The 22,191-nt window shown below is 40.3% G+C and overlaps 1 protein-coding gene across 1 annotated transcript in view; it reads right to left on the bottom strand.

Moving 5' to 3' along the window:
* Positions 1-21,977, bottom strand: part of PIG-S (phosphatidylinositol glycan anchor biosynthesis class S) — a 57,206-nt gene extending 35,229 nt beyond the window's left edge. The window contains exons 1-4 of the mRNA XM_071662636.1: positions 21,790-21,977; positions 10,322-10,646; positions 6,525-6,752; positions 6,096-6,220 (exon numbers count right to left, since the gene is read on the bottom strand). Coding sequence (XP_071518737.1) covers positions 6,096-6,220; positions 6,525-6,752; positions 10,322-10,598 — 630 coding nt within the window. The 5' untranslated portion in view covers positions 10,599-10,646; positions 21,790-21,977. The remainder of the gene's footprint in view (positions 1-6,095; positions 6,221-6,524; positions 6,753-10,321; positions 10,647-21,789) is intronic.
* Between the last annotated feature and the right edge of the window lie 214 nt (positions 21,978-22,191).

Below are 22,191 nucleotides of genomic sequence, written 5' to 3' on the forward strand. Positions count from 1 at the left end.
ACAGTTCTAATATTTGCTATCAGACACTTGATCTCCTTAACTGTTCTCTTAAGATGAGACCTTAGTAATAGGTTAAGGCCAATGTCAACTCCTGTTTTTCTCAGAGAGATTCCTGCAGCCTGCTTCCTCCATTTACTTGGGGTGAACTTCACCAACCACTTAGACCATCTTTGGAGCTTGTTATGATCTCCTTGTAAAGTGATGCAATCTTCCTCACTTTTCACTGACCTTACCACCTCTGCATTATCTGCAGATGTATTCAGGTAGGAGTCCATACCTTCAGGTAAATCATTCACATCAAAAGGAACAGGACCTTATGCCACTCTACTGGTCACCTCAACTCATTTGGAGAAGGCTCCTCTGACATGCGTCCTTTATACCCACCCACTTAGATAATCTTCAGTTCATCACTTATTCCTTTCTGGTAGTCCAGCTTCCTAATCAGCCTCCCATCTAATACAATGCCAAATGCTTTTTTGGCAGTCCAGATATAAACAATCCACTCATCCCTCTTTTTTGCCTAACACAGAGCTCACTCCCTCAAAGAAATCTAAGGTTTCTTACAAATGACCTCCTTTTTCTTAAACTATGCTGTCTCTTACTTCAATAATTTATCCCTTGAAGAATTCATCTGTTTGCTTCCGATATATCTTTTCCAGAACTTTACAGGCCACACTTGTCAGAGGCCAGTCTGTGGTTCAGTACCTGTTCCCCATCTGACTGGTATGACAATTGCCTTTTCCCAATTCCTTGACATTCTGTCTCTCCAGTGACATCTTGAACAGTATTTCAAGAGATTTCTCACCATCCTCAGCAGATATGATGAAATTTCATCAGCACCATGAACCTTGTGCAGGTCAAGACCTTTGCATATACTGTTAACGTCTATTCTAGATATCTCATTGTTTTCTAAAACCTCTTCCCCATTCCATCTCACCAGCGTTGCAGTTATAGTGTCTTCCATAGTGAAAACACTTTTGAACTCATTCTTCAGTTCCTCACATATCTTTACATTATCCTCAAATATTCTAGCCTCTGAATCACGTAGCCTGATTAGCTTTAGCTTTCTTTAACTGATAAATGACTCCTAATGAACACATGGAAAAGTTTTGAATTTTCTCCTGTCCTCTTCAAACTACTCTTCTCAAGGTTACTTTGTTCCTCCCTTCTTATCCTACTCTCTTATATCAAACAAATGCTGACTGGCTGGATACCTATCTACATCTTCCCCGCTGCACATCTCAAAGCTCCTTTCCTTTTTTTGACATATTTTATGAAACAATTCTTTCCTCTTTCTTACCATTCCCTTTCTATTTGAAGCAACAGATACCCATGTTCCTACCCCTTCACTGCAAATTTCATAGATCTTCTCTACACAAAGCTGTGATTCCAAGTCTGTGTTGCCACAGGAATTCCCATCAAGCAGGGTGGACACAGCAGAAGAGTCTCCATTTATCCTTGTCCTTACGTGCTTCCCTCACATACACATATGCCTTCCAAGCATGCATCAACCAGAGTCTCCCTCCAGTACTCTACCAATCTATTTCCCCATGTCACAGGAAGTCTTCTCACATCAAACCCTTTAATAGGACTATCATAAATTTTCCTTGTAATCTCAACGCTTTGCATTCAATCCATATGCCCAAACCACCTCAAAATATTATATTTCACCCACTCTACCACTCCACAATTCTTCCCTTTTGCATTCACTGCCATTCCAAGTCTTTCATATATTCCTTCAATACTTTCCTCATTCCATCTAGTCATATCACATGCTCCTCTCAAATAAGTCATTTCCATTGCCTGCATTCCTAACCTTCTGACTCATCCTACGTCCATGTTTTGGCTGCATAGGTTAGGATTGGGAGAACTATGTTGTCCCTTAATCCTTTCTTCACTCCCATACTTACATCTCTACTTATCATTATTCTATTAAGTAACCCAATGACCCTTCTACCCTTTACTGCTCTCTCCTTTATCTCTCTTTCCACAGCACCCAAGGCAGCTCCCAAATATTTAAATTCCATCCCAAGATAGCTCTCAAATATTTAAATTTTGTCTCATCAAAACAGGACAACCAAGTCAGTCCTGCCATCTTCTTAAAAGCACCATACTCAAATCTCATCAAGTCCCTTCAAGCAAGTTCTCTTGCAATATCTTGTCTGTACAACTGTTTCTCTGAACCCTAGTCACCAGTATCTTTGGGCACTAAGAATATTCGGGTTCCCACCTGACTTTAATACCAATGAGAAACTCAGACAGTAGCTTCTCCAACGACATTTCACCCTCTAATAGACTTGCCTCTTTTTCTATTCACTATACTAGTATTTGCAGTCTTTCTAGTAACCTCTCTTCTACTGAACACCATCTGCCCTAATATCTTACTTCTCTCTAAGAATCATTTCTCCACTGATGTTCTCTCTAGCCCCTTTCTCATACCCAAATGTAATCTCTATTCATGATTTCAGTTCAAAGGTGGTGTCTGTTCTTATTCTATCAGTTCAAAGGTGGTGTCTGTTCTTATTCTAACATCAACACACCTGTGTTATGCTTTGAGGACTTTGAGTCCCCAAACTATGAAATCTGGCTCAAGGTCTGTTTCCCAACTACCACTGTTTTCCTTTGTTTTGTCTACTGCTCCCATAATTCTACAGATTTTGTACCTTTCTTATATTAAATAAACTCATACCATGAGACTATGACATTCTCCCACCTGCAAGCTAAGATCTTTTTCCTAGGGGAGTTCAACGTTCACCACAGGGAACAGTTGGACTCAAAAGAATGCAAAGGAATTCACACAGCAACATGTAAGTTGTGAAATTGAAGTGAAGTACTTATCAAGGTTATTCATAAACATAGCTATACTACTGCTTTCAACCTCTCTAACTGGCAAATCATTCCATCTGTTAACAATACTGTTGAAGAAAATTCACTCTGCCTCATTCGAGGTAAAACATTTGCCACTTCATATTCATTACCATGAGTAAAATCAGATGAACCAAGTCTTATATAGCTTGATCAATCAAGATATCAAAGTCCTTCCTCTTTGATCATTTTAAATACTGTACTTGCAACAGATCACCTCTTAACCTTTTCCTTTCTGAACTCAATAGATTCAAGTTATTTAATCTGCTCTCATAAGACATGTTTCTCTGTCCAGGAATCATCTAGGTGGCTTGAACTGTACTCTCTCCATTCTGTCTCTGTGTTTTCTCAGGTAGGGTAGCCAAAACTAAGCACAATATTCAAGATGTGGATGAGAAAATGAATTGTAAAGAGTAAGGATGCTTTCCCTGGACTTACACTTGAAGGCTCAACCCATGAATACATGAATTTTGTTCACTCTTTTGGTTGCTTCTGTGCACTGTTTACCTGGTCACTCCAGATAATAACACCCCAGTCTTTTTCCTGATTTACCTCTTGAAGTTCAACATAATTCATACTGAAGCTTGTCTTTTTGTTTTTAGTACCAATATGTAGAACTCTGAACTTGCCATCTATTAGCCCAGTTCATCAGTTTGTCTATATCAGCTTGAAGCTGTGGAAGTTCAAGTATATTTGTAGATTTACTTCTTTATTTCCAAGCTTTGTATCACAAGCAGATTTTAGTATTTTGCAATGCAGCCTATTATCAATTTCATTAATATATATGAGAAAGAGAACTGGTCCAAAGATTGATCCTTGTGGCACTCCACTTGTTACATGCAACCATGCTTAGGCTAGACCATCAATCACAACTAAGTTCATCGCCAGTCAACCGATTTCCTATCTGCTAAATTACAACCCATCAATGCCATGAGACTTAATTTTGCTAGACACTTTTGATACAGTACCTTATCAAAAGCTTTTTTGAAAATCTGGAAAGAAAACATCAAATGCTTCATTTTCATCAAACACTGATTATATCATAAAAGAAATCATGCAGATTTAACAGACATTGAAAACCAAGCTGAGAATCATTTATCAAGAGGTGGTCCTCTAAATGGTTTATGACTATCTCAAATGACAGCTTCCATGAATTTCCAGCTACAGACATTAAGCTAATAGGATGATAATTTCCATGCAGTGCTTTATTACCTCTTTTTAATGTCAATGTTATATTGGCAAACTACCATTCATCTCAGGCAAGTGACTTATTGAAAAGGGGTCAAGGGTTTAATTAACTATCCCATTTTTCGCCTATTTCAAACATACCTAGCTTCAAACATACCTCTAAAATTCTTAAAGGTTTCTTATGCTATTTTCAGCAACATAAGCATCATACTGATGTTTTCTTTGTCATACAACTCTTTTACTTTCTTGATGCAAATTTACATAAGATTACCATCTTGGTTATTGGATCATCCAAGTTTCTTAAGAGCTACTTTCTTAGATAACAGGCACTTCTTTATTTCACCATTCCACAACCCTGGCTTCATTTTTAAATAAACAGTACTACACTGGCACGTATGTTCCCTCTACTGCTTTGAAGGTTTTACTAGAGTTTCTCCAAGCTACGTTCATGTCATAGTCATTGACATATCAACCCAAGGTACCCTGTCAAAAGCTTTGTGAAAATCATCAAAATCTACACATTCAAAATCGGGCATTTTTTCATGACTAGCATGTTGACCAACATTACATGCTGTCTTGAAATGACCTCTACAATAATTTTTTAGTGATCACTTAAACTTTTCTGAGTTCTATATCATTAACTATATCCTCCTTGTGGCTGGAACTAAATCTAATATATTCTTGTCACGAGTAAGTTTCCTGACTAATTGGATTAGGGCAGTATCAAGCAAATTTAGGCAGAGTACACACCCAGTGCTACTGGAAATGGATTCTCCCAATTTTGATACTAGTAAGTTAAAATCTCTTCCTATGATAAAATCTCATTCACTACAAACTTCTGCTAACTAATCATAAAAACTTTTGTCTATCTCTAGTGTCTTATTGTTATATTCTTACACAGTTTATCTTTAATTTCTTCAAAACCAAATTCAACAATCTTTATATTCTTACACAGTTTATCTTTAATTTCTTCAAAATCAAATTCAACAATCTTAATGGTTACAACAGCTTTTACAATGGGCTTCAAGTGAGTTTTAACAAACAGCAGGGCACCACCACCTACTTTGTTTCCTCTATCCCTATTAAACATGGTAGATACAAGAATTAAGCATTCAGCAAGGAATTCATTATTGCTGATATCTATCTAAGATCAGGAAGTGGCAATCATTGTAAAATCCTTCTAACGCTATTGTCACTACCTAAAATTCTATTGCATATACACCAAACATGCTGTCAATGGATTGAACCAGGCCATGTGGAGCGTCTGGGGTGAACCATGGAAAGTTTTGTGGGGCCTGGATGTGGTTTTGGTGCATTAACACATGACAGCTAGAGACTGAGTGTGGACGAATGTGGGCTATGTTGTCTTTTCCTAGCACTAACTCATGCGGGTGCAGGGGAGGGAGGGCCATTTCATGTGTGGCAGGGTGGCGACGGGAATGGATGAAGGCAGCAAGTATGGATATATACATGTGTGTATGTGTATATGTCTGTGTATGTATATGTATGTATACGCTGAAATGTATAGGTATGTATATGTGCATGTGTGGGCTTGGGCCATTCTTTCATCTGTTTGCTTAGGCTACCTTGCTAATGCAAGAGACAGCGACTCAGTATAATACAAAAATAAAAAATAATTTTCAAATGAAACTCGGACCTATTTGGAGGTGCTTACTGAGGGAGAAGGGTCTGATCCACACTTGTTGGATTTTTTAATAGGGGGATCGAAGCTTTCAAATTCTCCATTCTCAATGATCTAGAACAAACTGTCACCCATCCCATCTATATTCCTGACTGCAGTGATCTCTCTCCTAATATTCTAGATCCATTTTTCATCTCTAATCACTGCACTACAGCTACACAAGCTCACCCCCCGTTGGTCCATTTAACTACACCCTTATGATTGTATCTATTTCAACAGAGACTCCACCCTCAGCAGCCCCTTCTAAACATCAATAATTGCATTAACAAAATTTCTTATCTGACTGGTCTCCCTCTGTAAGCAACAAAAAGTATATAAAGGGTATGGTAATTTGGCTTACCTGCCTCATTGCTTCTTTCTTATGCTGGCCAGGCAGCTGGTTTAGCACCTTATTCCCATGAGCCCGTCGGTTAGCTAGTGGGTCCATCACCATACTCTTCACCACAGTTGCTAAAACCTGCAGGTCTGAAAGTGGAAGAGTGATTTTCAATCTCTACTTGATACAGTCACATTATCTATCAAGAACAGTGAATTAGTTAAAAGATTCCCAAATTACTTAAGACAAAGCTTGTTTGTTCCACTGTCATAGCTTGACAGCTTTACCTAATCAAGTATCTGCTACATGTATGATTAAATAATCAATCTTTAACATACACAATTTATGTCCAAATTCTTTCAGATAATTTTTCTGCATATAACACAATATCATCTCTTAGGTTATGTTGAATGGTTCCACAACCTTATACCATCAAATTATTAGTAATCTTACCTACATCAGGTTTCACATATATAAGACGGTGTCTTCCCACAATCATACTGCTATTATCTTTCTCAAACAACTTTAGCTCTGGAATGACAAACACAGCCAAAGTTCCTGCAGCTACACGCACTGTTTTGGACATTCTGAAGTCAAGATCAGATAGTGACTCAACTGAATTTATCACATCTAATTCTTCTTTCCTTGGCTTTCTTAAGGACATCTGAAACTTGATACCTTCTGTAATAAAATATAATCTGAGAATTATGAAGAGAAATTTCATACAGTACTTGTGGAATTAAGTGCTAGCAGGGATGAACAACAATCTATTAGTAAAAAAAAAAGACATGGATAAGAAGTGGCACAGGGAGGGTGCAATTGACATAAAAGTACAGGAGAGAACATAAAGACAAGTTTACTGAAGATGCTACAGCTATATATCAAATGACTATTGCTACAGAGAGCAACTCCAGAAGCAAGTGGCATAGTCTGTGATAGAGTGGAAAGGAGGCACTGAAAGTTAATGTGATCAAAATTAAGGTGATGATGTGCAACAGAGCAGGACAGGTTGGTTTGAGTGTGCTATAACTTTAAATGTGGAAGACCTGGAGGAAGGGGAGAGTTTTAAGTACCTGGGATTGTACACAACGGTAGATGGAATCATGAGGACTAAATTAAGTTCCATATCTTGAGTGCATCATGGAGCAACTTAAAGCAAAAGTCAGAATATGTTAGGGCAAAGATGGGTATGTTTGAGGGGACAGTAATCCTAACAGCACAGTATGGGTAAGTCTTGGGTCTTGAATGAAAAGGAATGAGGATAAATGTGTTGGAAACAAAATGTTCAAAGAAATGTGGAGTGAGACAGATTAGTCAAATAATGAGTAACAATGCCAAAAAAGAAGTGTGTCAGGATGCTGTCTGACTGAAAAGGCTAGCCAGGGTGTGATAAAATGGGTCAAGCACACAGCGATTGAGTGTGATAGCAGTGAATGTGAACAGGATGGCTGGTGAGAGTAACAGCAGGGAGTTTGTGGAGAGGTTTAAAAGTTGGATGTGCCTGGGATGGGGGAAACCCATATCCTTGGGTAGGGTGTGTGTAGTGAAAATGGAAATGACATATGCAAGTTATGGGAGGGTATGGAAGGACACATGGTAAGGACGGGAATGAGTGAAAATTATCAGGGAACAGTGAAGAGGGATGTGCAATTCTGCTCTAACTAAGAGTGCTGGAAGGTGCTACAGAGCATGGATGGAATGGATCAAGAAATGTATGGGTGAAATGAAAGATTGGGATTGGAAAGCATGCATGGGCATGTGTATATGCACTTGTAAATATGAAGGCTATATGAGGTAAAGATGAAATGAAACTTTTCTGGAGAAATTTCAATGGCTGTATAAACAGTTTTGAGAATAAGAGAAATGTGGTCATATTGGATAATATGAATGTGAAAGTGGGATGTGATGAAATTGGTAAGATAGTTGGTAAATTGGAAGTGCCTAAGGTAAATGAGAATGAAAGTTATCTTGTGGATATTTGTAGAGATGACTTTTATTCCTTGTAAACACTCAGCTGAAGATAATCTACAGATATACATAGATGAGGAATGAAGGAAGAGAAACGCAAAAGGCTATGATTGCGAGGATGAGGATCACGGAGAAATGGAGGTATGGTGTAAGGAAGAATGGAGAGGTCATAGCGTTGGCAGGTGAGAAGATGAATCAGAAAAATGCAGGGAGGAGTATGAAAGGAAGGTTACTGAAAGCTTAGATGGAAGTGCAGTGAATGTAGGAATGTAGTAATGTGTGAATAAAATTTTCAAACTGTTTAGAGACAGAGAAATATCATTAAAAGTTGCAGAATTAGTAGTTCAATACAAGGTCATGAGACAGGAATAAAAAGGGCAATGCATGGTGGACAGAAAGATCGGAAATGATGTGGAAGAGAAGAAAAACGCATATGGTAGACTGCTCAATAGAAATCTACCAGTGGAAGTTCAGCAAAGGAGGGAAGAATATAAACTATAAATGTGGAATGTTAAGAAGCTGATAGAGGAAAGCAAAGAAAGAGGAGATGAAGATTTTGAAAGAAAGTTAGGTGATAAAATTTGGGATAATAAGGAACTATACTGGACGCAGGTGAAAAAGGAGATAGGTGGATGTAAGAGTGGGAATGTTAATGTGAGAAGTAAGGAAGGGGAGTAGATTAATTAAAAGGAGCAAGTGAAAGGAAGATGGAAAGAGTATTCTGAAGAACTTATGAATGTGGAAGGGAAAGCAGTAGTTGTTACTTGCACAGGTATGGAGGATGGAGGGAAGAGGATTCAAGTGCAAGGGCCTATAACAAAAAGGGAGGTAAGAAGGGCAATAATGAGGCTAAAGGTGGGAAAGGCACCTGGAGTGGATGGGATTATGGCTGAAATGCTGAAGTATGAAGGAGAGTGTCATAGAGTGGATGCATCTGGTATGTAATTTAGCATAGAAGCAGAAGGTTCTACCTGACGATTTGGTGAAAGCTATCATTGTTCCTTTCTTCAAAGGAAAAGATGCTGAAGATGAATGCAGCATTACTAGGGGAATAAGTCTGTTAAGTATACCAGGAAAAGTGCAGGCAAGAATGTTCACTGATAGAGTGATGAAAGTGACTGAATGCAGAAAAAGTGAAGAGTAAAGGGGTCTCAGGAAAGGTAAGGGATGTGTGGATAAGATTTTTGTAGTAAAGACGACCATGGGAAAGTATTTAGCTAAAGGTAAGAAGATGTATGCACTTTTCATGGACCTGGAGAAAGCATATGACAGTCAAGCACTCCTATATTTGCCTTCTGCACTCCCTTAACATAACTCATTTTTCAACAAGAAAACATTTTCCATTATTCTTGAAATTCTGAATTCTTAGGATAGCAAGAACATTTCTAGTGGTTGTTAGAGATTAAATGGAAAAGCATCCTCCATTTCACATATTTTGGCATGCTTGGAGACATTGCCATCTCCAAAATATATGGCTGAGAAAGGCTTTCCTTATAGATTTGCTTTTCTTCTTAATTATGGTGCAGATGCTGGATACTTAGGAATAGTGGTGACTGGTTCATGTGGGTAAAGGTGTAGTAATATATGAGTGGCAAATGATGCATTACTTTATGAATAATAGCAGGGAATTGATGCATTTGACCATATATTATATGCAGCATTACCACCCCATGGCAAGAAGCCTTGCCTTATAGTGTGACAGCTTGCGACAGAATGAAAAATGGGAGTGATTTTGGTACCAATGCTACATCAAAATTGTTATATCGAACAAAACTATACTGAAATCATTGTATCGAAACACACTATATATGACACTACAAAAAACATAAAAGACATTTTCAAACTCCTGACTGTTTTCTCTTACAGACATCTGAAACTTAATAACTTTAAGTACTAATATATTATCTAAGAATCAAGTTGATTCATATGCTATTTCTAAAATTACAGGCAGAAAAGATGGAAAAACAATCCATGAGTCATATAACAAGGAGGATGAACAAAAAAGTTAAGAACAAAGTAAAAAGAGAATACAGGAAATGCTACATCCATTCTTCAAGTAATCATAACAGCTATATATAATTTCAATAAGCAGGAAATCATACAGAATAAGAAACTAAATACTTAAACAGGAAATGATTGCTTGCCGAATTAGCTTGTGAAAAAATGGTTAAATTCATTACCTTACTAATATTGCAATATAAAATTACAAGAATTTTATCCAACTAAGAATATAATAATATAAGAAATTAGAATTAAATTCAAAAGCTTCTCACAAAACTTACGTAAAGGCCGTAGATTTCTGTCTAAATCAGCAGAGAAAGCTGCTGATGCTACACCGACTAGGGTCATTCCAACAGCATGATATCGTAGCTGACCAGACAAGTCTTCAATGGTGGAGTATGGTAAATGTGCACGGTAGACAGTTGTAGTGTACCACCAAACAGGCAAACCAACAACAACCAAAACAACTGCAAAGCCCGCAGCTGCCCATGCACCTTCACGTTTCTCCATCAGGTCTTTCTCTTCATCAAGCTTTGTCATATCTCTATGTAGAGGCATTCAAATAGTTACTCAAACTAAGCTCAAAAGTAACCCAGCTGTAAGATTCTGAAAAAAAAATTTGTAAGAAATCATTTCTTATTAAAGAAATAAAAAAATGACACTTCTAAACTTTTACAACAGAAAATCATACAACCAATTGTCAAACATTACTAGTTCACACACGGTGCTGTCTTTAACAACAGATTATCAATCAGGTGTGTATAATGTTGATGAGCACTAAAATCAATATCACAAGGAAACCACATGCATCTAAATGCTATTGCCAGTTCCCATACTGCAAAGTAACCACTAAAGCACATTCAATACCAAAAGAAAGGTAGCCATGAAAGAATTCTCATACCAACAGTGACCAATAAATAACCTACAGAAGTATGACTCATGAAGCACTCAAAACAAATTAATTGAAGACCAGGATCATCATGCACACATGAAATAATCAGTAAGTTGCTTTAAAACCAAGAGCACAATGACTAATGAGTCTATTCCCATCCCTACAACAAGGTGACCTATATATATAAATGGAAATGGTGAAGAGCCTGTAGATTTGTGTGCAAAAAAAGGACCGGTGATTGGGAACACATGGTTTAAAAAGAGAGATATACATAAGTATAGGTATGTAAGTAGGAGAGATGCAGAGATCATTATTGGATAACGTGTTAATTGATAGGCGCATGAAGGAGAGTTTTTGGATGTTAATGTGCTGAGAGGTGCAACTGGAGGGATGTCTAATCATTATCTTGTGGAGGTGAAGGTGAAGATTTGCAGAGGTTTTCAGAGAAGTAGAGAGAATGTTGGGTTGAAGAGAGTGGTGAGAGTAAGTGAGCTTGGGAAGGAGACATGTAAGGAAGTAACAGGAGAGACTGAATGCAAAATGGAAAAAGGTGAGAGCAAAGGATGTAAGGGGAGTGGGGGAGGAATGGGATGTATTTAGGGAAGCAGTGATGGCTTGCGCAAAAAGATGCTTGTGGCATGAGAAGCGTGAGAGGTAGGCAGATTAGAAAGGGTAGTGAGTGGTGGGATGAAGAAGTAAAATAATAGTGAAAGAGAAGAGAGAGGCATTTGGATGAGTTTTGCAGGGAAATAATGCAAATGACTGGGAGATATATAAAAGAAAGAGGCAGGAGGTCAAAAGAAAGGGGCAAGAGGTGAAAAAGAGGGCAAATGAGAGCTGGGGTGAGAGTATCATTAAATTTTAGGGAGAATAAAAAGATGCTTTGGAAGGAGGTATATAAAGTGCGTAAGACAAGAGAAGAAATGGGAAAATCGGTGAAAGGGGCTGATGGGGAGGTAATAATAAGTAGTGGTGATGTGAGAAGGAGATGGAGTGAGTATTTTGATGGTTTGTTGAATGTGTCAGATGATAAGAGTGGCAGATATAGGGAGTTTGGTCAAGGTGGTGTGCAAAGTGAGAGGGTCTGGAAGAAAGATTTGGTAAACAGAGAAGAGGTAGTGATAGCTTTGCGGAAGATGAAAGCCGGGAAGGAGGCGGGTTTGGATGGTATTGCAGTGAAATTTATTAAAAAAGGGGGTGACTGTGTTGTTGACTAGTTGGTGAGGATATTCAGTGTATGTATGGCTCATGGTGAAGTGCCTGAGGATTGGCAGAATGCATGCATAGTGCCATTGTACAAAAGGAAAGGAGATAAAGGTGAGTGTTCGAATTACAGAGGCATAAGTTTGTTGAGTATTCCTGGGAAATTATGTGGAAGGGTATTGACTGAGAGGGTAAAGGCATGTACAGAACATCAGACTGGGGAAGAGCATCGTGGTTTCAGAAGTGGTACAGGATGTGTGGATCAGGTGTTTGCTTTGAAGGATGTATGTGAGAAATACTTAGAGAAACAAATGGATTTGTATATAGCATTTATGGATCTGGAGAAGGCATATGATAGAGTTGACAGAGATGCTCTGTGGGAGGTATTAAGAGCATATGGTGTGGAAGGCAAGTTGCTGGAAGCAGTGAAAAGTTTTTATCGAGGATGTAAGGCATGTGTACGTGTAGGAAGAGAGGAAAGTGATTGGTTCTCAGTGAATGTAGGTTTGCGGCAGGGGTGTGTGATGTCTCCATAGTTGTTTAAATTTGTTTATGGATGGGTTTGTTAGGGAGGTGAATGCAAGAATTTTTGGAGAGAGGGGCAAGTATGGTGTCTGTTGTTGATGAGAGGGCTTGGGAAGTGAGGCAGCTGTTGTTTGCTGATGACACAGCACTGGTGGCTGATTCGGGTGAGAAACTGCAGAAGCCGGTGACTGAGTTTGGTAAAGTGCGTGAAAGAAGAAAGCTGAGAGCAAATGTGAATAAGAGCAAGGTTATTAGGTACAGGAGGGTTGAAAGACAGGTCAATTTGGAGGCAAGTTTGAATGGAGAAAAAATCGAGGAAGTGTTTTAGGTATCTGGTTGTGGATTTGGCAGCAGACAGAACCAAGGAAGCGGAAGTGAGTCACAGGGTGGGGCAGTTGTGAGAGTTTTGGGAGTGTTGAAGAATGTGTGGAAGGCAAGAACGTTATCTTGGAGAGCAAAAATGTGTATGTTTGAAGGAGTAGTGGCTCCAACAATGTTATATAGCTGTGAGGCATGAGCTGTAGATAGGGTTGTAGGAGGAAGGTGGATGTGTTGGAAATGAGATGTTTGAGGACAATATGTGGAGTAAGGTGGTTTGATTAAGTAATAAAAGGGTAAGAGATATGTGTAGCAATAAAAAGAGTGTGGTTTAGAGAGCAGAAGAGGGTGTATTGAAATGGTTTGGTCACACGGAGAGAATGAGGGAGGAAAGATTGACAAAGAGGATATATGTGTCAGAGGTGGAGGGAACGAGGAGAAGTGAGAGACGAAATTGGAGGTGGAAAGATGGAGTGAAAAAGATTTTGTGCGATCGGGGCCTGAACATACAGGAGGGTGAAAGGTGTGCATGGAATAGAGTGAAGTGGAACACTGTGGTATACCGGGGTCGACGTGCTGTCAATGGACTGAACCAGGGCATGTGAAGCGTCTAGGGTAAAACATGGAAAGTTTTGTTTGGCCTATATGTGGAAAGGGAGCTGTGGTTTCGGTGCATTACACATGACAGCTAGAGACTGAGTGCGAACGAATGTGGCCTTTGTTGTCTTTCCTAGCATGGGGGGGAGGGGGGGTGCCATTTCATGTAAGGTGGGGTGGCAACGGGAATGGATAAAGGCAACATGTATGAATATGTACATGAGTTTATATGTATGTGTCTGTATATGTATATATTGAAATGTATAGGTATGTATATATATATATATATATATATATATTTTTTTTTTTTTTTTTCTTCATACGATTCGCCATTTCCCGCATTTGCGAGGTAGCATTAAGAACAGAGGACTGGGCCTTATATATATATGTGTGTGGGCACCAAATTGGAGGTGGAAAGATGGAGTGAAAAAGATTTTGAGTGATCAGGGCCTAAACATGCAGTAGGGTGAAAGGCGTGCAAGAAATAGAGTGAGCGATGTGGTATACCGGGGTTGACGTGCTGTCTATGGATTGAACCAGGGCATGTGAAGCATCTGGGGTAAACCATGGAAAGTTGTGTGGGGCCTGGATGTGGAAAGGGAGCTGTGGTTGTCGGGCATTATTGCATGACAGCTAGAGACTGAGTGTGAACGAATGGGGCCTTTGTTGTCTTTTCCTAGCGCTACCTCACACACATGAGGGGGGAGGGGGCTGATGGGAATAAATAAAGGCAGACTGTATGAATTATGTACATGTGTATATATGTATAAGTCTGTGTGTGTATACATATGTGTACAATGAGATGTATAGGTATGTATATTTGTGGGTGTGGACGTGTATGTATATACATGTGTATGTGGGTGGGTTGGGCCATTCTTTCGTCTGTTTCCTTGCACTACCTTGCTAACATGGGAGACAGCGACAAAATATAAAAAATATATAAAAATTAATATATATATATATATATATATATATATATATATATTTTATATTTTATTTTGCTTTGTCGCTGTGTCCCGCGTTAGCGAGGTAGCGCAAGGAAACAGACGAAAGAATGGCCCAACCCACCCCCATACACATGTATATACATACACGTCCACACCCACAAATATACATACCTATACATCTCAATGTACACATATATATACACACACAGACTTATACATATATACACATGTACATAATTCATACAGTCTGCCTTTATTTATTCCCATCAGCCCCCTCCCCCCTCATGTGTGCGAGGTAGCACTAGGAAAAGACAACAAAGGCCCCATTCGTTCACACTCAGTCTCTAGCTGTCATGTAATAATGCACCGAAACCACAGCTCCCTTTCCACATCCAGGCCCCACACAACTTTCCATGGTTTACCCCAGATGCTTCACATGCCCTGGTTCAATCCATAGACAGCACGTCAACCCCGGTATACCACATCGCTCACTCTATTTCTTGCACGCCTTTCACCCTACTGCATGTTTAGGCCCCGATCACTCAAAATCTTTTTCACTCCATCTTTCCACCTCCAATTTGGTCTCCCACTTCTCCTCGTTCCCTCCACCTCTGACACATATATCCTCTTAGTCAATCTTTCCTCACTCATTCTCTCCATGTGACCAAACCATTTCAAAACACCCTCTTCTGCTCTCTCAACCACGCTCTTTTTATTTCCACACATCTCTCTTACCCTTACATTACTTACTCGATCGAACCACCTCACACCACATATTGTCCTCAAACATCTCATTTCCAGCACATCCACCCTCCTACGCACAACTCTATCCATAGCCCACGCCTCGCAACCATACAACATTCTTCAAGACTCCCAGAATTTTCGCCCCCTCCCCCACCCTATGATTCACTTCCGCTTCCATGGTTCCATCCGCTGCCAGATCCACTCCCAGATATCTAAAACACTTTACTTCCTCCAGTTTTTCTCCATTCAAACTTATATATATATATGTAAATAAGAGCAAGGTTATTAGGTACAGTAGGGTTGAGGGTCAAGTCAATTGGGAGGTGAGTTTGAACGGAGAAAAACTGGAGGAAGTGAAGTGTTTTAGATATCTGGGAGTGGATCTGGCAGCAGATGGAACCATGGAAGCGGAAGTGGATCATAGGGTGGGGGAGGGGGCGAAAATTCTGGGGGCCTTGAAGAATGTGTGGAAGTCGAGAACATTATCTCGGAAAGCAAAAATGGGTATGTTTGAAGGAATAGTGGTTCCAACAATGTTGTATGGTTGCGAGGCATGGGCTATGGATAGAGTTGTGCGCAGGAGGATGGATGTGCTGGAAATGAGATGTTTGAGGACAATGTGTGGTGTGAGGTGGTTTGATCGAGTGAGTAACGTAAGGGTAAGAGAGATGTGTGGAAATAAAAAGAGCGTGGTTGAGAGAGCAGAAGAGGGTGTTTTGAAGTGGTTTGGGCACATGGAGAGGATGAGTGAGGAAAGATTGACCAAGAGGATATATGTGTCGGAGGTGGAGGGAGCAAGGAGAAGAGGGAGACCAAATTGGAGGTGGAAAGATGGAGTGAAAAAGATTTTGTGTGATCAGGGCCTGAACATGCAGGAGGGTGAAAGGAGGGCAAGGAATAGAGTGAATTGGAGCGATGTGGTATACCGGGGTTGACGTGCTGTCAGTGGATTGAATCAAGGCATGTGAAGCGTCTGGGGTAAACAATGGAAAGCTGTGTAGGTATGTATATTTGCGTGTGTGGACGTATGTATATACATGTGTATGGGGGGGGTTGGGCCATTTCTTTCGTCTGTTTCCTTGCGCTACCTCGCAAACGCGGGAGACAGCGACAAAGTATAAAAAAATATATATATATATATATATATATATATATATATATATATATATATATATATATATATAAAGCTTTGCGGAAGATGAAAGCCGGCAAGGCAGCAGGTTTGGATGGTATTGCAGTGGAATTTATTAAAAAAGGGGGTGACTGTATTGTTGACTGGTTGGTAAGGTTATTTAATGTATGTATGACTCATGGTGAGGTGCCTGAGGATTGGCGGAATGCGTGCATAGTGCCATTGTACAAAGGCAAAGGGGATAAGAGTGAGTGCTCAAATTACAGAGGTATAAGTTTGTTGAGTATTCCTGGTAAATTATATGGGAGGGTATTGATTGAGAGGGTGAAGGCATGTACAGAGCATCAGATTGGGGAAGAGCAGTGCGGTTTCAGAAGTGGTAGAGGATGTGTGGATCAGGTGTTTACTTTGAAGAATGTATGTGAGAAATACTTAGAAAAGCAAATGGATTTGTATGTAGCATTTATGGATCTGGAGAAGGCATATGATAGAGTTGATAGAGATGCTCTGTGGAAGGTATTAAGAATATATGGTGTGGGAGGCAAGTTGTTAGAAGCAGTGAAAAGTTTTTATCGAGGATGTAAGGCATGTGTACGTGTAGGAAGAGAGGAAAGTGATTGGTTCTCAGTGAATGTAGGTTTGCGGCAGGGGTGTGTGATGTCTCCATGGTTGTTTAATTTGTTTATGGATGGGGTTGTTAGGGAGGTAAATGCAAGAGTCCTGGAAAGAGGGGCAAGTATGAAGTCTGTTGGGGATGAGAGAGCTTGGGAAGTGAGTCAGTTGTTGTTCGCTGATGATACAGCGCTGGTGGCTGATTCATGTGAGAAACTGCAGAAGCTGGTGACTGAGTTTGGTAAAGTGTGTGGAAGAAGAAAGTTAAGAGTAAATGTGAATAAGAGCAAGGTTATTAGGTACAGTAGGGTTGAGGGTCAAGTCAATTGGGAGGTGAGTTTGAATGGAGAAAAACTGGAGGAAGTGAGGTGTTTTAGATATCTGGGAGTGGATCTGTCAGCGGATGGAACCATGGAAGCGGAAGTGGATCATAGGGTGGGGGAGGGGGCGAAAATTTTGGGAGCCTTGAAAAATGTGTGGAAGTCGAGAACAGTATCTCGGAAAGCAAAAATGGGTATGTTTGAAGGAATAGTGGTTCCAACAATGTTGTATGGTTGCGAGGCGTGGGCTATGGATAGAGTTGTGCGCAGGAGGATGGATGTGCTGGAAATGAGATGTTTGAGGACAATGTGTGGTGTGAGGTGGTTTGATCGAGTAAGTAACGTAAGGGTAAGAGAGATGTGTGGAAATAAAAAGAGCGTGGTTGAGAGAGCAGAAGAGGGTGTTTTGAAATGGTTTGGTCACATGGAGAGAATGAGTGAGGAAAGATTGACCAAGAGGATATATGTGTCGGAGGTGGAGGGAACGAGGAGAAGAGGGAGACCAAATTGGAGGTGGAAAGATGGAGTGAAAAAGATTTTGTGTGATCGGGGCCTGAACATGCAGGAGGGTGTAAGGAGGGCAAGGAATAGAGTGAATTGGAGCGATGTGGTATACAGGGGTTGACGTGCTGTCAGTGGAGTGAATCAGGGCATGTGAAGCGTCTGGGGTAAACCATGGAAAGGTGTGTAGGTATGTATATTTGCGTGTGTGGACGTGTGTATGTACATGTGTATGGGGGGGGTTGGGCCATTTCTTTCGTCTGTTTCCTTGCGCTACCTCGCAAACGCGGGAGACAGCGACAAAGTATAAAAAAAAAAAAAAAAAAAAAAAAAAAAAAAATATATATTTTTTTTTTTTGCTTTGTCGCTGTCTCCCGTGTTTGCGAGGTAGCGCAAGGAAACAGACGAAAGAAATGGCCCAACCCACCCCCATACACATGCATATACATACGTCCACACACACAAATATACATACCTACACAGCTTTCCATGGTTTACCCCAGACGCTTCACATGCCCTGATTCAATCCACTGACAGCACGTCAACCCGGTATACCACATCGATCCAATTCACTCTATTCCTTGCCCTCCTTTCACCCTCCTGCATGTTCAGGCCCCGATCACACAAAAGCTTCTTCACTCCATCTTTCCACCTCCAATTTGGTCTCCCACTTCTCCTCGTTCCCTCCACCTCCGACACATATATCCTCTTGGTCAATCTTTCCTCACTCATTCTCTCCATGTGCCCAAACCATTTCAAAACACCCTCTTCTGCTCTCTCAACCACGCTCTTTTTATTTCCAAACATCTCTCTTACTCTTACGTTACTTACTCGATCAAACCACCTCACACCACACATTGTCCTCAAACATCTCATTTCCAGCACATCCGTCCTCCTGCGCACAACTCTATCCATAGCCCACGCCTCACAACCATACAACATTGATGGAACCACTATTCCTTCCAACATACCCATTTTTGCTTTCTGAGATAATGTTCTCGACTTCCACACATTCTTCAAGGCTCCCAGGATTTTCGCCCCCTCCCACACCCTATGATCCACTTCCGCTTCCATGGTTCCATCCGCTGCCAGATCCACTCCCAGATATCTAAAACACTTTACTTCCTCCAGTTTTGCTCCATTCAAATGTATATATATATATATATATATATATATATATATATATATATATATATATATATATATATATACATTTTTCATTTTTATTATACTTTGTTGCTGTCTCCTGCATTAGCGAGGTAGCGCAAGGAAACAGACGAAAGAATGGCCCACCCACCCACATACACGTCCACACACACACATATACATACAAATACATATACATACAAGGTGATTGTTGAAATTAAAAAGGCACAAGTTTGTTGAGTATTCCCAGGAAATTATGAGAGTATTGATTGAGAGGGTAAAGGCATGTACAGAGCATCAGATTGGGGAAGAGCAGTGTGGTTTCAGAAGTGGTAGAGGATGTGTGGATCAGGTGTTTGCTTTGAAGAATGTTTGTGAGAAATACTTAGATAAACAAATGGATTTGTATGTAGCATTTATGGATCTGGAGAAGGTATATGATAGGGTGGATAGAGATGCTTTGTGGAAGGTTTTAAGAGTACATGGTGTGGGAGGTAAGTTGTTAGAAGCCATGAAAAGTTTTTACCAAGGATGCAAGGCATGTGTACAAGTAGGAAGAGAGGAAAGTGAGTGGTTCCGAGAGAATGTTGGTTTGCGGCAGGGATGCGTGATGTCTCCATGGTTGTTTAATGTGTTTATGGATGGGGTAGTTAGGGAGGTGAATGCAAGAGTTTTGGAGTCTGTTCTGAATGAGAGGGCTTGGGAAGTGAGTCAGTTGCTGTTCACTTATAATACAGTGCTAGTAGTTGATTTGGGTGAGAAACTGCAGAAGTTGGTGACTCCTGAATGAGAGGGCTTGGGAAGTGAGTCAGTTGCTGTTCACTTATAATACAGTCCTAGTAGTTGATTTGGGTGAGAAACTGCAGAAGTTGGTGACTGAGTCTGATAAAGTGTGTGAAAGAAGAAAGTTGAGAGTAAATGTGAATAATAGCAAGGTTAATATGTTCAGAAGGGTTGAGGGACAAGTTAATTGGGAGGTAAATTTGAATGGAGAAAAAGTGGAGGAAATGACTTGTTCTATATATCTGGGAGTGGACTTAGCAGTGGGTGGAACCATGGAAGCAGAAGTGAGTCACAGGGTGGGGGGACGGAGCAAAAGTTCTGGGAGCATTGAAGAATGTGTGGAAGGCGAGAATGTTATCTCGGAAAGCAAAAATGGGTATATTTGAAGAAATAGTGGTTCCAACAATGTTATATGGTTGCGAGACATGGGCTATGAATAGGGTTGTGTGGAGGAGGGTGGATGTATTGGGAAAGAGATGTTTGAGGACAATATGTGCTGTGAGGTGGTTTGATTGAGTAAGTAATGAAATAGTATGAGAGATAGATGTGTGGTAATAAAAAGAGTGTGGTTGAGAGAGCAGAAGAGGGTATGTTGAAATGATTTGTAGGCTTAATTAGAGATTGGTTAGGTTATAGGCTTAGTCAGGGATAGGTTAGGTTATGGGCGCAGTTAGGGTCAGGTTAGATTATGGGCTCAGGAGGTTATGGGCTCAGTCAGTGATAGGTTAGGTTATGGGCTCAGTTAGGGATAGGTAAAGTTATGGGCTCAGTTAGAGATAGGCTAAGTTATGGGCTCAATCAGTGGTAGGTTAGGTTATGGGCTCATTTAGGGATAGGTTTGGTTATGGGCTCAGTTAGTCATAGATTAGGTTATGGGCTCATTTAGGGATAGGTTAGGTTATGGGCTCAGTAATGAATAGATTAGGTTATGGGCTCAGTCTGTGTTAGGTTAGGTGACAGGTTCAGTTAGAGACAGGTTAGGTTATGGGCTGAAACAGGAATAGGTTAGGTTATAGGCTGAAACAGGGATAGGTTAGGTTATGAGCTCAGTTAGGGATAGGTTAGGTTATAGGCTCAGTCAGCAATAGGTCAGGTTATGGGCTCAGACAGGGATAGATTAGGCTGTGGGCTCATTTATGGATAGGTTAGGTTATGGGCTCAGTCATGAATAGGTTAGGTTATGGGCTCAGTTTGCATTATGTTAGGTGACAGGCTCAGTTAGGGATAGGTTAGGTTATGGGCTCAACAGGGATAGGTTAGGTTATGGGCTTAGTTAGGGATAAGTTAGGTTATGGGCTCAGTCAGGGATAGGTGAGGTTATGGGCTCAGTCAATGATAGGTTATGGGCACAGACAGGGATAGGTTAGGTTATGGGCTCAGACAGGGATAGGTTAGGTTATGGGCTCAGTCAGCGATAGAATAGGTTATGGGCTCAGGTTACTTGGACTGAAATTCCTCTTCTTGTGATATCATCACACTATGCTGGAACAGGTCAGTATAAGTGGTAAGCCTGCTTCAGTTCCACATCATTATAAGCTCTTGTCGGATAAACGGACGAAGTTTTGAAGGAAAAAAGGTACGAATCAATTCCTTAAACTCGGAAATAGGTAATAGAGAGACCTTCAGCCAGACCAGAGGCCCTCCACCTGATTCAGAGCCCTGCCCACTTTTGGTGGTCTCAATTGTGGAAGAAGGAGGCACAATACCTGACATTCCAGCCTCTACATTGGAAGTCAAGAGGAAGGACACTCCATCTGTGGCTGATAAGATGACCAAAATTGATACTAATGGAACCCTTACAACTTTCCAGCTGATAAACTATGATTCGAGGTGTATCACTCACTCATCAAGTTTGCGTTGGTAAAGTGGGAAGAGCTTTAAAGTAGACTGTAACTGTAAGGGAAAGACATTGAAATCACATGAACGTTTAAGTTATTCATTCGTAGCACTTTAGCAAAAGAACTAAGTGCGAAGACATCAGAAAAGTGAGTGATCTTCCAGCGAAAGGTTGACCAAAATATATATTCACCTGGCGGCCGATTCTTCAGACTCTATAGAGCTTCATTGCGTCCGTATGTCAGTTTATAACCCAAAGGAAGCTTTATCAATCCCAGAAAACTTGCCAGTACAGTCTAAAAATGAATACTTTACTATTTAGACATTTCAGTGCATACCGCCAGCCTGCTAAGGGATCATAATATTTGTCAGGCTAAATCCGAATTTTGCAAATAGGTTGAGTTCAGATGTCTATGTAGATTTAGGGTTAGTGATCACGTTTTCTATGTTCAATACATAGTCAGATTTTTCTTCCTTTCTATGTTCAATACATAGTCGGATTTCTCTTTCTTTCACTGTTCAATACATATATGGATTTCTCTTTCTTTATAGAAACCTTAACTGTCTTTATCTTCCAAACCAAACATATCATGGC

The sequence above is a fragment of the Panulirus ornatus genome, chromosome 6, assembly GCF_036320965.1.
Source record: "Panulirus ornatus isolate Po-2019 chromosome 6, ASM3632096v1, whole genome shotgun sequence".
NCBI lineage: Eukaryota > Metazoa > Arthropoda > Malacostraca > Decapoda > Palinuridae > Panulirus > Panulirus ornatus.